General features: G+C 45.1%; 1 protein-coding gene across 1 annotated transcript; it reads right to left on the reverse strand.

Moving 5' to 3' along the window:
- Positions 1-7,336: 7,336 nt before the first annotated feature.
- On the reverse strand, positions 7,337-12,414 carry NR0B1 (nuclear receptor subfamily 0 group B member 1). The gene is made up of 2 exons (XM_002720004.6): positions 11,129-12,414; positions 7,337-7,674 (listed from the first exon to the last, which is right to left on the reverse strand). The coding sequence occupies exons 1-2, from the start codon at positions 12,297-12,299 to the stop codon at positions 7,430-7,432; spliced, it is 1,416 nt and encodes a 471-aa protein (XP_002720050.1). The 5' UTR covers positions 12,300-12,414; the 3' UTR covers positions 7,337-7,429.
- Positions 12,415-14,151: the final 1,737 nt, after the last annotated feature.

Below are 14,151 nucleotides of genomic sequence, written 5' to 3' on the forward strand. Positions count from 1 at the left end.
ATGAATCAAACCAATCGTTACAAATAGGATTCAGCACCTATGGGAATCGCACACAAGAATCTTAGAACTGCCTTTTCCTGAGCTGAATATGGGCTTCAATCCATCACCTGATGAGAGAACATTCGAAGCTCTCTCATGACAGTACTGCCTGCCCACCAACAGTTGCATTTCTGAACTTTTGCCATCTTACTGTGCGCAATGAAGTGTTTGTGAAATATTTAAATAGTTTATTGTACTTTACCCTTGCCCTAATTATTTCATAAAAAAATAAAAAGTAGAAAAATAAAAGAGAAGTGTGGCTCAAATTTAACACAAATGAAGCAAGGATTGAAATCATCTTGTATGCCAAGAAAAGATACTCACTAGATTTACATGTTGACCCTGGGTCCAACTATTAAGGAAAAGAATATTAATGAATTGTGGGGAGCAATCCGGACTGGACTAAGTTACTGGAATTAAGACTTATTCTATGCATCTGCTCTCCCACAATATGGCCCTGGGAGAGAAGAAAACAGCTTCTACACAGCTGCCTCCAGTTCAGCCAATAAACTGTAGGACTTGCTCCTGATTGGAGGAGAGCAGCGTACTCGGCGTGTGGGCAGCCGAGTTAGGATTGGCGGAGGAGGACTATAAAGGAGGAGAGAGACGGCATGCACCAGGAACATCTAAGAGGAACATCTAAGAGGAACACCTGTGCAGCCCCCGAGAGAGCCGGCCGGCGGTGTGCCGCTCCCCCGCGGAAGTGGGGAATGTGGCAGGGGGAACCGCCCTTCCACGGAGGTGGAAGGGACAGTAGCCAACCCGGGAAGAACCAGCAGCAAACCCGGGGAGGGCCGAGCAGACGAAAGAACAGCGCAGGGTCCTGTGTCGTTCCTCCACGAAGAGGGGGAGCGACAATGAATGAAAATTAATAATTGAATGTTAAAATAGAATTCTTTTGCCAGTTTCTGTGGAGGCACAAAGAAAACAAGATGTCAAGCCAAATTTGAAATCATGAAGCAGGTACTATAAAGTTTAAATGATTCTTAATCCCTCATCAAGCATGTGAAAGGATTGCAAGTGATCAGCAAAAGAAATGTTTGAAAAAACTGTGCTGTGGGCACCCCAAAGGTGGGAGTGGTGAAGGTACTTCCCCTTTCAACTCAAGTCAACAGAAGGACTTTGAAGAGCTAGTCTGTGTCCTTTGCACTTTGGGGGAAGGGGACATCCACTGGTTGTGTCTGACTCTTCACCTGGAAATCTGAAGGTGGCAGACAGAGCAGGTGGAACACACTGTGGCAGAACATGGAATAAGTGGTCGGGCTGGGCTGCCTGTGCTGTCAGTTTGCCAAGGCAAAACAGGAGAGTTCTCTTTCAAAAAGGGAAAAGGGAAAGCACACACACATTCTGCCATAGGTTCGAGTTCCATCCTGTCCAAAAGAGTTGTTTAGAGGAGTGAAAACTTATTAGAAAGAGCTACAAGGAGAGGCTCACACATAGGGGCTGAGGAAGGAGATGTAAAACCAGAAGGAATATAGAGGTATTTGTAGGAGAAAGATCCCAAGTGACCATGGCTGAGGGGGTGAGGGGAGTATGGAGGAAGTTCTCAAAACAATTTAGAAAATTATCCTCAGGAGGCTGGTGTGTCATGGCACAGCGGGTAAAGCCACCTCCTGCAACGCAAACATCCCCTATGGGTGCCAGTTCACATCCCACCTGCTTCACTTCAGGTCCAGCTCTCTGCTAATAGTCTAGTAAAAACAGCAGAAAATGACCCAAGTGCTTGGGTCCCTGCCATCCACGTAGGAGACCCAAATGAAACTCCTGGCACCTGACTCCTGGCACCTGACTCCTGGCCCAGCCCTGGCTGTTGTGGCCATCTGTGGAGTGAACCAGCAGATGGAAGATTCCCCCCTCCCGTCTCTTCTATAACTCTGCCTTTCAAATAAATAAATCTTTAAAAAAAAATAAAGTACCCCCAGGAAGAGTGCACTTTAAACCTCGGTCATGGCCAGAGAAAACTACAACATCGGCATCAATCAGGTAGGATCTGTTCTGCCTATTTCTTCCTTGTTGGTGTCTTCCAAGCATGAAGGCCCCTGCAAAGGTAGGGATAGATGTGCAAAGGCTCTGAAAATGTTCACAGCCCCTGCTGATCCACTGCAGGCAGTTACTTGGAAATATCGCAGATAGAAAAAATTAGCAATTAACTGTCAGAGATGCTAAATCAATTATCAGTAGACTCCCCCTCTTTGAGAAGGCAGTAGACAGAAATCAGGGATTCCATGAATTTTTAAAAATTTTTTATTTGTTTGTTTTATTTATTTAAAAGGCAGAAGAGAGTGAGATCAAAAGCAAAAGCCAGGAGGGAGAAATCTCCCATCTGCTGGTTTACTCCCCAAATACACACAACGTCTGGGGCTGGGCCAGACAGAAGCCAGGAGCCAGGAGCCAGGAGCCAGGAGCCAGGAACTCAATCCAAGTCTTTAATATGGGTGGCAAGGACTCAACTGCTTGAGCCATCACCTGCTGCCTTTCCGTGTGTACATTAGCAGGAAGCTGGAATCAGGAACAAAGCCAAGACTCAATCTCAGGCACTGAGATTTGGGATGCAGGAGCACCAAGCACTGGCTAAACCGCTATGCCAAACACCTGCCCAGTTCAATGAACTTGAATGAGAAAAAATAGAAACTTATTTTCATCATCCTTTCACTAAACTCAATATTTCCTTTAATTATGAAAGGAAGTAACATAACACAGAAGTATTAGCAATACCTGTGTGATGGGCTTTGGACAGACCAAATACCATAGAATTTAGTTTGTAGTTGCTCCCTCCTCCCAGCAGGAGAATAAAATGCTAAGTAGCTCCAGGGCTGGAGAGACCTTAGATAAAGCAGAGGGAACAAACCACTCTAGCCATATCCTGAACCTAGCTGCTATTACAACTTCCCTCTCCTTCCCCTGCCTTCCATTCCAGCTGGATTCTATTGACAGCTGGGATGTGGACTCTGAGTGACAATTGTACTGCTAAGGATTTGAGTAAACATGCAATGAAAAAAGAAAGAGAACTTTAAACCACAGATTTACATTTGTGGCTATTGGATCTGGCTGTGTGATAAAATTTGCTATGAAATGTTGTATGCATATAATTCCATAAATGACAGAGGGGTCATCTCAATTAGAGAAACCTGCAAAGAAAAATCATGTTAATGCGACACAGCCTCCTTGCTTTTTGTCACAGGTGAGTGCATGAGAATTTAAACTATTGATATTGGAAATAAGGATCTGTAACATAGGATTTTTTTAATAATTTTGCCAATTGGAGCCTCTGCACAAAGGGAGCCAATCTCCAGATGGAAATAGACTTCTAGGGTTTTCAAAAAAGACTTCTAGGGTTTGGGTCTGACTGGGAGGGGTGGGGAGTCAAATTCTTTATTGTTGCAGTTTTGTTTTTGCTAATGAATTCTTGCAAAATCAGATTGTTAATCCTTTGGGGCTTATAACCTTCTGGGCTGATGTGCATATTTTTGCTTGGATCAATTTGGACAATCTGGACTGCCAGCGAGAAAAGCATTTAGGAAAGCCTTGCTGTTTGCTTAGACTTGGAACGCAGATGTCTGGCCCTCCAGCAGATGTCTGGCCCTCCAGCGTCTCAGCGTTGCTGCTGTTGAGGAAAAGCCTCTGGCTTTGTGGGAATACTGAATTCGCAGGTCCTAATTTCCTGCATTTGACTCCAGGCTGAAACCTGATACTGTCTGCTAGGCTCTGTTTCAATTTCAGCACTGAGTTGTGCTGAACTGAAAGCAGGCACAGGCTCAATGTCCAGCACAAAGTAGCTGGGGCTCTTGCAAATGTAAGATACCCCTCTGCAGAGTCGTAAGCTATACAATATCCTGGATGCTGGCCAGGCCATCTAGGTCACTTGCTGATCACCTAGAGGAAGGGCTGGTTCTCTAGTGGGACCCTCTGAAATGGAGCTGCTGATCAGCTCTCTATTTCTGATGCAAGATCCTGACTTGTGATTCCTGCTGAAGTTGCACTGTAGGGCAGAGCACGCCACAGGCACCAAGAGAGCAGACTCTCAAGCATGCTTGTCCCCCCTTCCGGATGAGTTGCTCTTGCAACAATGGATTGATAGCCAGACTCTACTCTTACCTTTCTCCTGCTACAGGCATTTCAGTAATGCAACTTGATCACTCAGTGCAGTTGTCACCAGAAAGAGATTTGTCTTTTCTAGTTCGCTTATTGGATAAGTGATCAGAACAAATGGCTTGGGGAAGGGCTATGTAAATTCATTTGGGAAAAAAATATCGAAAAATCAAGATTTTGCCCTGAAAAGTTCCTGAACACGCTTTGTCTTTCTGGTTAAATTGTATTAAAAGGTTATTCTGTGTGTTTTTGTCCCTCTTGCTCACAATTTTTCTAGACAAAAGGTCTGGGTGAAAAAAGAAATGCATAGGGAAAATTGTAATGTTAGGATTACTGAATAGAACTCACTGATTTCATAACAACCTAGGAAAAAAATTGGTGCCTGGGGAGGCTCAAGGGAGGGAGGAGGGCATTAGTGATTTTTGTTTTTAGGAACTGCTTCTGGAAGCTTTCCTCTCTTTCTGATATGGTAGGGGTGAGCCATCCCCTGCACAATCCTGGTCCCTGCAGAAGACTGGCAGAAGCCATCTAAAGTTTCCAGGTGGATAAACTAGTGTCCCTGGCTCAACTGTTTGAAGCCGTCAGCCTTAGGCCACCCTTTCTGAAACTGTAGACTGAACGGAATTCTTTTTTTAATTTTTTTACTTTTATTTATTTATTTATTTATTTATTTATTTATTTATTTATTTTTGACAGGCAAAGTGGACAGTGAGAGAGAGAGAGACAGAGAGAAAGGTCTTCCTTTTGCCATTGGTTCACCCTCCAATGGCCGCCGCGGCCAACGCGCTGCAGCCAGCGCGCTGCGGCCGGCGCTTATCTGAAGCCAGGAGCCAGGTGCTTCTCCTGGTCTCCCATGCGGGTGCAGGGCCCAAGCACTTGGGCCATCCTCCACTGCACTCCCGGGCCACAGCAGAGAGCTGGCCTAGAAGAGGGGCAACCGGGACAGAATCCGGCGCCCCGACTGGGACTAGAACCCGGTGTGCCAGCGCCGCAGGCGGAGGATTAGCCATTTAGCCGTGGCACCAGCCTGAACAGAATTCTTTGCACTGGACTGAGAGAGGCCCCTTGGGGACCTCTCCAATGCATATCCTGCTCAGTGTGCCTGATATTGTCACCCATTTGTCTCCAGGGACCACATATGTTTTCAGGGACTATACTTTCTCTCTCTGTGTGTGTGTGTGTGTGTGTGTGTTATCATGACACTGGCAGGTGTCCAGGTCAGCTTCCACTTACTGGCCAGAACTGTGCTAGGCCTGAATTGATACCTTGGACCAGGTTTAAAAAAAGATTCATACAAAAACTGAGGGAGTCACCTAACTGCCTAAGATAGACCTTTATGGTAAATGGGATTCGTTTCAAAAGGCTGGGTTCAGAACACCTAAAGGGCATAATGAACATTGCAGGTTGGTCTCATCCTGCTATGCAGCATCCTAGTGATAATTCTTCTTAACCCTTTGCCAAGGCTTAAGGGGTAGACTGTGCAGAAACAGTTAACACAACGGGTCTGAGACTGCTTCCTTAATGACAACATGGCCTGTTTGCAAGGTTAGCCCTTGGCGGACATCAAAGAACTTCAATCTGCGGAAGCATTTGAGCCCTTCCCTAACCATGAGGATGACTCACTGTGCCTAGACTGATTGTGGAAACAATGTAGTTTATGCTGAGCACCTGCTTTTTGTCCATGTGTTCGGAATTTGGGTGCAAGCTAAGTAGCAGGTTCCTCTATCAGCTCTCAATGAAAACCCTAAACTCTGAATCTCAAATGGTTTCTCTAGGGGAAATATTGCACACATATTGTTGAGTTTTCACTTCTGGGGAAAGAATGCTCCCTGCGTAATCCCTATGGGAGGGAGAGAGAATAAGGAGGCCTGCACATGGATTCCTCCAGACTCCACCTGGGTCTCTGTCCCTTGTATTCTGGCTATATAGCCTGACGGCATCTCTGTAATCAATCTTAATGCTGAACACAACTATTTACATGACACCTAACACATCTTGGAATCAAGCAGTGATCTTGTGGTCCCTCAATCAGTGGAAATCTCAGCTAATTTCATCACACTGTCCATGGGTATCTTGAATATTAGGTAACGCTGATCACTGCTTTGAAATTAAGACAGTAATTAGTTCTGAAATTAAGAGACTTATTAGTTCTGCCACTATGTAATTTCTTATTTACTGTGTTGATGGAGAAGCACATATACCACATGTAAAAAATATTTTAAATGTTGTGCTTGTATATAGCTTATTTTATTTTCTTAAGAATGTTTTGCTACATTGCTCTGGAAGTCTAATTCCGAGAAGATATCCACAGGATTCACCAGACTGCTAAAGAGGTCTGGAAAGTTGAAGACTCCCTTCAACGGGTTATTACCGTGGATGATGTATGCTTATTACTAATCAGCAATTTATTACTCATAAATGAATGAGCATGCAGTGCCCTAAATTTCATCCAGGGACAAAGAAGAAGCAGTGCTGTGGATTATAATGCAAGAGGTACCAGGAACCCATAGTGAAGTCACTTTACGATTTTCTGCCATGTTTGTTCAAAGTTACAGTCACATAGACAACACATCTAAAAGGTGAAAGGTAATTAGGGGTTTATAATTATATTGAGTTCTGGAACTATAACTCTTCCTTATAGAACGTAAACTTGATTTCAGTTCCATAATGGTGTATAGAAATATCCCAAAAGAAAACTAAAAATTCTCATATTTCATTTTTATGAGGCTCTCCAACCAACACTGCTTCTTGTCTCCTTTTGGGTACAAAGACAGTCTTCCATGTAACTGACAGGTGTCGAAATGAAGACAGAGCAAAGTCTTTTCCCAACAACACTGGCAGGCCATAACATCAAATACCATGTTACTTAGAGAGGTATTTTTTGCTTATGTTGACTAGGTTTTAATAAGTTTTGAAGTCTTAGTTAAGCCCCCAATGAAACTTTTCAGTCATGTTAATGGTTAACACCTTAAAATTTATTAAAATGTAATATTACAAATTCAATTTGAGCAGGTACATTGGAGTCAGTGACTAAGCTTTTGGAAATAGCTGACTAGTGGAATACCCTGCTCTTCTCTTAAAGATGTACAGAAGTGTGTTACTTGTTGACAAACGTTTTCCTTCACAATGAAACATCATAGGACAGAGGCTTTGTTAATCATCTATAACTAAACTATTTCTTTAATTGAATACAAAAATACTATGCATGTAAAAATAATAAGAAAGTTTATTTCACAATATTTGACATTCTTCTATCCACACCTCTTACACGGTTAACTTGGCTTGTATGGGCTAAATGGCTTCATAACTTCGCACAAAGCATCTCCAGCATCATATCATCCATGCTGACTGTGCCAATGATGGGCCTGAAGAACAGTTCAGCAATGACATTGGCATTGATGAATCTCAGCAGGAAAAGAGCACTGTTCAGTTCAGCGAATCTGGCCTGGTGCCCTCGGTGCGTCATCCTGACGTGTTCAGTGAGTATCTGCTGAGTTCCCCACTGAAGTCCCTGAATGTACTTCACGCACTGCAGGCCTGGCAGGTCTGGAGGGAGAAAAATCTCCTTGTTAGAAATGGCTCATCACAAATCCTTTGCTAGATTTTTAAATCTATCCTTTCTGCCTCTTCCCAATTAAACAAAAGCTCAAGATTCCTGATTCAAGGGTTTTTGAGAGCACAGATAAAATACCAAACCAGTTGTAAGTTTCCAGAAACAACACTTCCAAGAATGAAACATTAGGTGATTTTCCTTATTAAATATCCACAATGCTTGCATACACACATTTAAAAATGCTGGCTGTGAGCCAACAAGTGCACGCCTAATTTGACAGTCGAGTATACTTTAATGAATCATTGTGCCAGCTCACTTTTTATACAATATGAAAAAAAAATAATGCTATCTCAGGAGGTGAGCACTGGGCTTTATACCATGGAAAACAGTCCACTGTACAATAAGTTTTGCCATCTGCAAATATTTTACCATCCGCCCACAAATTTCCCACCATGATACTGATTATTCAACCAATAGTGGTAAACTCCCCAGCCACAAACTGTGACTCCTGGGTTTCACTGTATTATTTGCTGCAGATCAATATTAATCTAGAGGCCCAAAATAATTTAAAAGCTAATGCTGGCTATTTAGTTCATTGTATCATGGTTTCTGTATTGGGGGGCTTATAAAAAGGGGAGGTGCTTCTAATGAGTGTTCCAAAAGGCTTTTTAAATATATATATATATATATATATAAAAAGATTTTAGAAATAATTCTCCTCCAGTCTTGAGAGGGTTAAAAGTAAATACTAGAATATCACGGACCACAACACAGTTCAAACAGAACTTTTTTAATAGACAATGCATGACCTCTTTTCAGTCAAGTGGATACTTAAGTAAAGTGAATGAAAATACAACCCTGGAAAGAAGGATATATATTAATATACTATTTTATTATATTGTATTATATATAGTAATCCTTGTACAGAAGGTGGTAAGAGGAGTCTGTTTTTAAAAGCCCTATGATTCTCCATGACAGTAATATCGTTCCAAAGTTCTTTAATTTGTATTCAAGTAAGTAATAGTTTATCATTAGGATTAAATAATGCCAATTATGATTGCAATCACTTCCCTTCCCTTTTTCTACAAAGTTCAACAGAATAATATCTTATAAGTATTATGCTAATCATCACAGAGTAGCAGAACCAATCAGTGATCTCTAAAAACTAATGGTGACAGATATGAGGCACTCTTCTAACAGGCAAATATCTGATCAATAAAATAAGAGCAAAATAATGCAGCACGTCTAACCTACACCCTAATTCAGATTACCCCAGTCCACACATCAATGTCTCCTACTACCTACAGCTCAACATCCAGGCTTGAAACTCAATTATATTGTTTGAATCCCACTGATGAAAGGAAGAGGCTTGCATGAAACTCCACCAGAAACTCAAAGCTCCTCCAGTCCAGAGTCATGGTTCATGAAAACTTCATCTTGTGAACTCCACGTTACTTTTCTCTGCTATCACACCACACCCATCCATGCCCACACCCTCCAAAATTGTGGCTTTTTCTGCAAAAGAGTCTTACCTTTAAAGTAAAGAAATATAAATGGCAGGTGGGCTCCCCAGTTTCCTAATTCTCCGTATCTTTATGTTTAAACCCAGAGAGTTTGTAGGAATAGAATTAAAAGATGAGTTTATTTTTGCTGCATTTTTAAATCCATGCATTTTTTTCATAAAACTTTTTTCCATGAAGTTTTTGAAGACATCTTGTGGGGGGGGGTAGGGATTGAACAAGTGGGTTTATTAAAAGTACATACGGGTTTATACATAAAGATAAGGGAATATGAAAGGATAAACAACAAAGAAATATATTACTTTTCCCTCAAATGTTGCTGCATTTTATTTGCATTTCAAACATGCTCAGCTTAGCTAGTTAAACTGCTATTAAGAGAGGATTTGGAAAAGCAGAGGAAGAATAACAGAAGAGAGGGAGAGAGAGAAGAAGGAGAGGGGTGGGAAACAAGCTCAAGGAAAAGAAAGAACTATTGATATATAACACTTCTGGACGCTGAGCTCTGGTCTCACTTGTGTATCCCAGTGCACAAGGCACATTACAAATGATTAGTAGCACTGGCTGAATGATCTTACAAATGATCTTAAGTATCATCTGGGGCACTATTATAAATATGTATTTGCAGACCCTGGGCCAGAACTACTGAATCAGAATCACTAGGGGAGGAGTCTTTAAGACTTAACTCCCTGCTCCTCAACATATGTGAGTACTATCTTATGCACAGGCAAGTTTGGAAAACAATGATATAAATAAAAGGTGATCTACAATAGTCACTGGGATGAGCTGAGTTCTCTAGATCACAAAACATGAGTGAATTATTGTCTCATCTAATACTGCTGTTATACTCTGGAAAAGTGCTACACAGGGGCCAGGGACATAATCAAAGACCACTAGTGTCTCGGGAAAAGGATGTAGAAGGAGCATTATAAAAACTTTCCCAACTCAAGTGGCCTGGAAACTTCCTTCCCACTTGTGACCCTCTCAGAAAGACGCTGGCTGAAGATGACTCTAGGAGCAAGACACATCTGAGACAAGGTGCCGCACTGCCTGAGGCCATGGTCTCCTGGGATTTGGTTGCACTGTGAGAGTCCAGCATCCAACAGACAACCTGAAACTGTGCTGCAGCTGACATCTCATTGGGCCCAGAAGACAGGACACCCAGCTGCCACGGAACACAGGCGGTTTGTTTTAGGGTAAGGTCACCTTGGACTCAGCAACCTATTCTGTAAATTGGGGATGGCAGAGGGTGTAGAAGGGATTGATTAGGGTGCCTCTAAGGTCCCCTCAAGTTGTGAATTGGTGCCCCTGATGTCCATTCCTACTGTGTCTTTTCTCTGGCATTTTCCCAACCTGACATTCACAGAAATTTGGAGGATGGGATGGTCCAGATGCTAAGGACAGTACAAAGACCATTCAGAGGCCGACCAGTGAAACACTAAATACAGTGTCCTGACAGCGTCCCCAGGGGATGGTCTCTCCACCAAGTCCTTCACAAAGGTTTCCCTTCTTACCAGACCTAATCAATTTCCTCCAATAAAAAGATTCTAGTAAATTTCAGAACGGGCTTTCCAGGGAACAAAAACTTCTTTTGAAGCCATGCTACTGGATTTAAAAGTGAATTAGAGAAGAAATGGTCGTGTCCCAGGAAGGCACAAACTTTTCCATAGTAACAAAAATATGTAGAGAATCAAAAGCAAACCTCAACAAGCAATTCCCTTCTGTCTACTGAGTTTCTGGCAACAGCTCAGCCATGAGAAGTGGTTCCCACAGCATCCCATCCCAGTTTGCTGAGTAGTCTCTGTGCCCCGACATCCCCGCCCCGACCACTGAAAACACTAGCACCTACAGCCCGGGGGAGGGGAGAACACACACTGCTCAATGCTTCTCTGAGCTGGGAGAAGCTGACGCCCGAGGCCAGCGCCCTTACCCGGGTTAAAGAGCACGGTCCCCTTGAGGTAGGCATACTCCTTGGTACTGATGTCCAGACTCCAACACTTGGCAAGGAAGCCCTTGATGGCTTGGACCTCTGCTGCTGAGGGCATCGGCCTGGCCTCCGGCGGCGGTGCCAAATGTGACTGCGGTGTGGACAGGGGCGGTGGCTCGTTGCCCGCGGTCTCCTGCCGCCTACTGGTGAGGATCCTCTGCAGCATGCTGGGCTCCGAGGTCTCCACGGTCTCAAAGTGCAAGCGGTCCTGGGCCAGCTCCAGCATGAGCAGGGGCGCCCAGCAGCTGCGCACCAGCACCAGCTGCTGGTCCAGGGGCAGCACCTGGAAGCAGGGCAAGTACTTGACGAAGCGCAGCGTCTTCAAGAGGCCCGCCGAGGCTGCCTCGCAGACCACCTGTGGACTCTTGAGGGCCACCGGTCGCAGCGCATCACAGGAGGTGTCCCACCAGGGGGCCCTCGGCTGCATCTCTGGAGCTGCGTGCGTCTGATTTGCGCTCCTGGCCACGCTGTAGAGGATGCTGCTCCGCTGCGGGCGGTCTTCACCGCAAAAGCAGCAGCGGCACAGGAGCGACAGGGCTCGGCCACCGGATAGCCCCTCTCTAGCCCCCAGCCTCGGTGCTCCGTAGGAGCGCTCCCACCAACAGCCTCTCAGTGGTGCCTCGGGCGCTTCCGGAGCCACGTGCGACTGCTTTGCGCTCGTGAGCAAGCTGTATAAGATGCTGCCCTGCCGCGGGTGGTCTTCACCGCAAAAGCAGCAGCGGTACAGAAGCGACACGGCTCGCCCGCCGGACGGCCCCTCTCCGCCCACCAGGGGCTCAGCGCCGCAGGAGCAGCCCCAGCACGGACCCGCGAGCCGCGCCTCGGGCGCACTGGGAGCGGCGTGCATTTGCTTTGCGCTCGTGAGCATGCTGTAGAGGATGCTGCCCTGCCGCGGGTGGTCTTCACCGCAAAAGCAGCAGCGGTACAGGAGCGCCAGGGCTCGCTCGCCGGACAGCCCCTCTCCGCCTACACGGGGCTCAGCGCCGCAGGAGCAGCCCCAGCACGGACCCGCGAGCCGCGCCTCGGGCGCCTTTGGAGCGGCGTGCATTTGCTTCGCGCTCATAAGCATGTTGTAAAGGATGCTGCCCCGCCACGGGTGGTCCTCGCCCTCCATGGCCCGTGGCGCCCGCAGCCCGTTCTGCCCAGTGGCCGCCTCCTGGGACCTATTTATACTGAGCGCGCACGCAGGCGCGCCAGTTGCCTCCTCCTGGGCAAGGGCGCGGAGGGGGGCGCGGCGCTGAGCTCCGGTGCGTTCGCCCGTGACCTGGGCGGTTCAAAGGGGCAGATACTCTTTGCAAGCTGGAAATAGAAGAGAGACGTCAGCCAGCGAGCTCCGGAACACTTCCCACTTTCCTCTCGTTGCTCCTTCCCCTCCTTCTGGAAGACAGCGAGCCCGGCGCCTGGAGCAGGGAGTTGGGGCGCTGTTTGGACACTTTCCATTGAACCCTGACATCTACTTTAGTCCCTTTATCGGGAGGCCAGGGGTGCCTAAAAGGGGAACACCTATTTCTGTGCCATCTGTGTAAATGTTCATTAAATGATCACATTTTGTATGACTTATATCTTGTGTGTGGGTGGGAAATTCTCTTTTTTTGAGACCTTGAAAAATAGACTAGCAGTATCAGCATCATATAAGAGGTCGGTGGAAATGCCCCATCTCAGGCCCAAACCAGACCTTTACGCTGGATCCGCCTTTTAATGAAGTTCCCATGGGATTCCCATGTGCCTTAATGTTTACAAAGTACCGATCTAAGTATGTTATCATAAACGTTCCTTTTAATTCAATCAAGATTTAGAAGTGCTTACTGTCCTCAATGCTGTATTAGAGAGCTGGAGGCAGCGACCAGGTTATGAAAGTGGAAATAAAATAACCACCAGAGATTAAAAGATGGTTACAGTAAGAACTTTCCATCCTTGTGGAGGCATTATATTGGTAAGTGTAATTAACATTGCTTTCCCCACCCTCTCTAAGCCAACGGTGAGAAATAGAAGCATCAGGAAGCCTGGATCGTGTGGTCTTCATGTGCCACGCAGCCTCTCTCGAGTTCCACAGACACTGAACTCCGAGGATCGCCCCATAGCAACACTTATCCCTTAATGTAACAAGGTCGTTGTTTCCCCGCCAACCAGCCCAGCCTAACTTCAAAATCACAACCCTTTCATCCTCAAATGTCTCATCTCTAAAATGGCATGTTTATGTTAGTAATCTGTGGATCCAGGGCTGAAGATATAGAGCAGGAAAGGGGATTAGTATATACCAGCTGGCATACAATCCCCTTTCTTTTCTCTCTCACTCTCCCTCCCTCCCCTTCTCTCTTTCTCAGACCAGGAATTCAGAGCATGAGAAGAAAGCATGAAAGATCCTCATTTTTCTTTCAACCCCAAATTTTATTCTGTCTGTGGCAGGCCCTTTACCAACGTGGTTAATTCTTTGGCACTGGCACCAGATTGCCTCAATTTTAATCCTGGCCACGCCAGTTTATAGCCCTATGGCCTAGGGCAATGTATTAGTTTCCTATTGCTGCTGTAAAAATTGCCACAAATATTGTGGCTTAAGGCAACACAAACAGCACAGGTCAGAAATCATTTTCACTGGATTAAACTCAAAGTGACATTCCTCCTGGAAGCTCTAGAGTAGAATCTATTCCCTTGCATTTTCTAGCTTCTAGAAGCTGCCTACATTCCTTGGCTCCTAGCCACATCACTCCAACCTCTGCTTCTATGTCCTTCTTTGGCTCTTTCAAGAATCTTTGTGATTATACTGCATCCAGATAATCTAAGAAAATATCACCATCTTCAAAGCCACATCTACAAAGTCTCTTTTACTTTGCAAGATGAACAAATTCACAAGAGCATTATTTATCTTGTATAGGAAAGCTTCTTAAGCCGTCTGGCCTAGTTTCGTCATATGTGAAAGTAAAACATGACCAAGAGTCTCTGTGAGGTAATCCTCGTACACAAGTCAA

Source organism: Oryctolagus cuniculus, chromosome X (genome assembly GCF_051225735.1).
Source record: "Oryctolagus cuniculus isolate XC-2025 breed Fujian yellow rabbit chromosome X, ASM5122573v1, whole genome shotgun sequence".
NCBI classification, from domain to species: domain Eukaryota; kingdom Metazoa; phylum Chordata; class Mammalia; order Lagomorpha; family Leporidae; genus Oryctolagus; species Oryctolagus cuniculus.

What these genes read in the sequence shown, in the direction of transcription:
- NR0B1 (XM_002720004.6), bottom strand. Translation starts at nt 12,299, where the DNA reads ATGGAGGGCGAGGACCACCCGTGGCGGGGCAGCATCCTTTACAACATG. An exon ending in GACCGTGCTCTTTAACCCGG is followed by an intron (nt 7,675 to 11,128) that starts GTAAGGGCGCTG and finishes TTCTCCCTCCAG; the next exon opens with ACCTGCCAGGCCTGCAGTGC.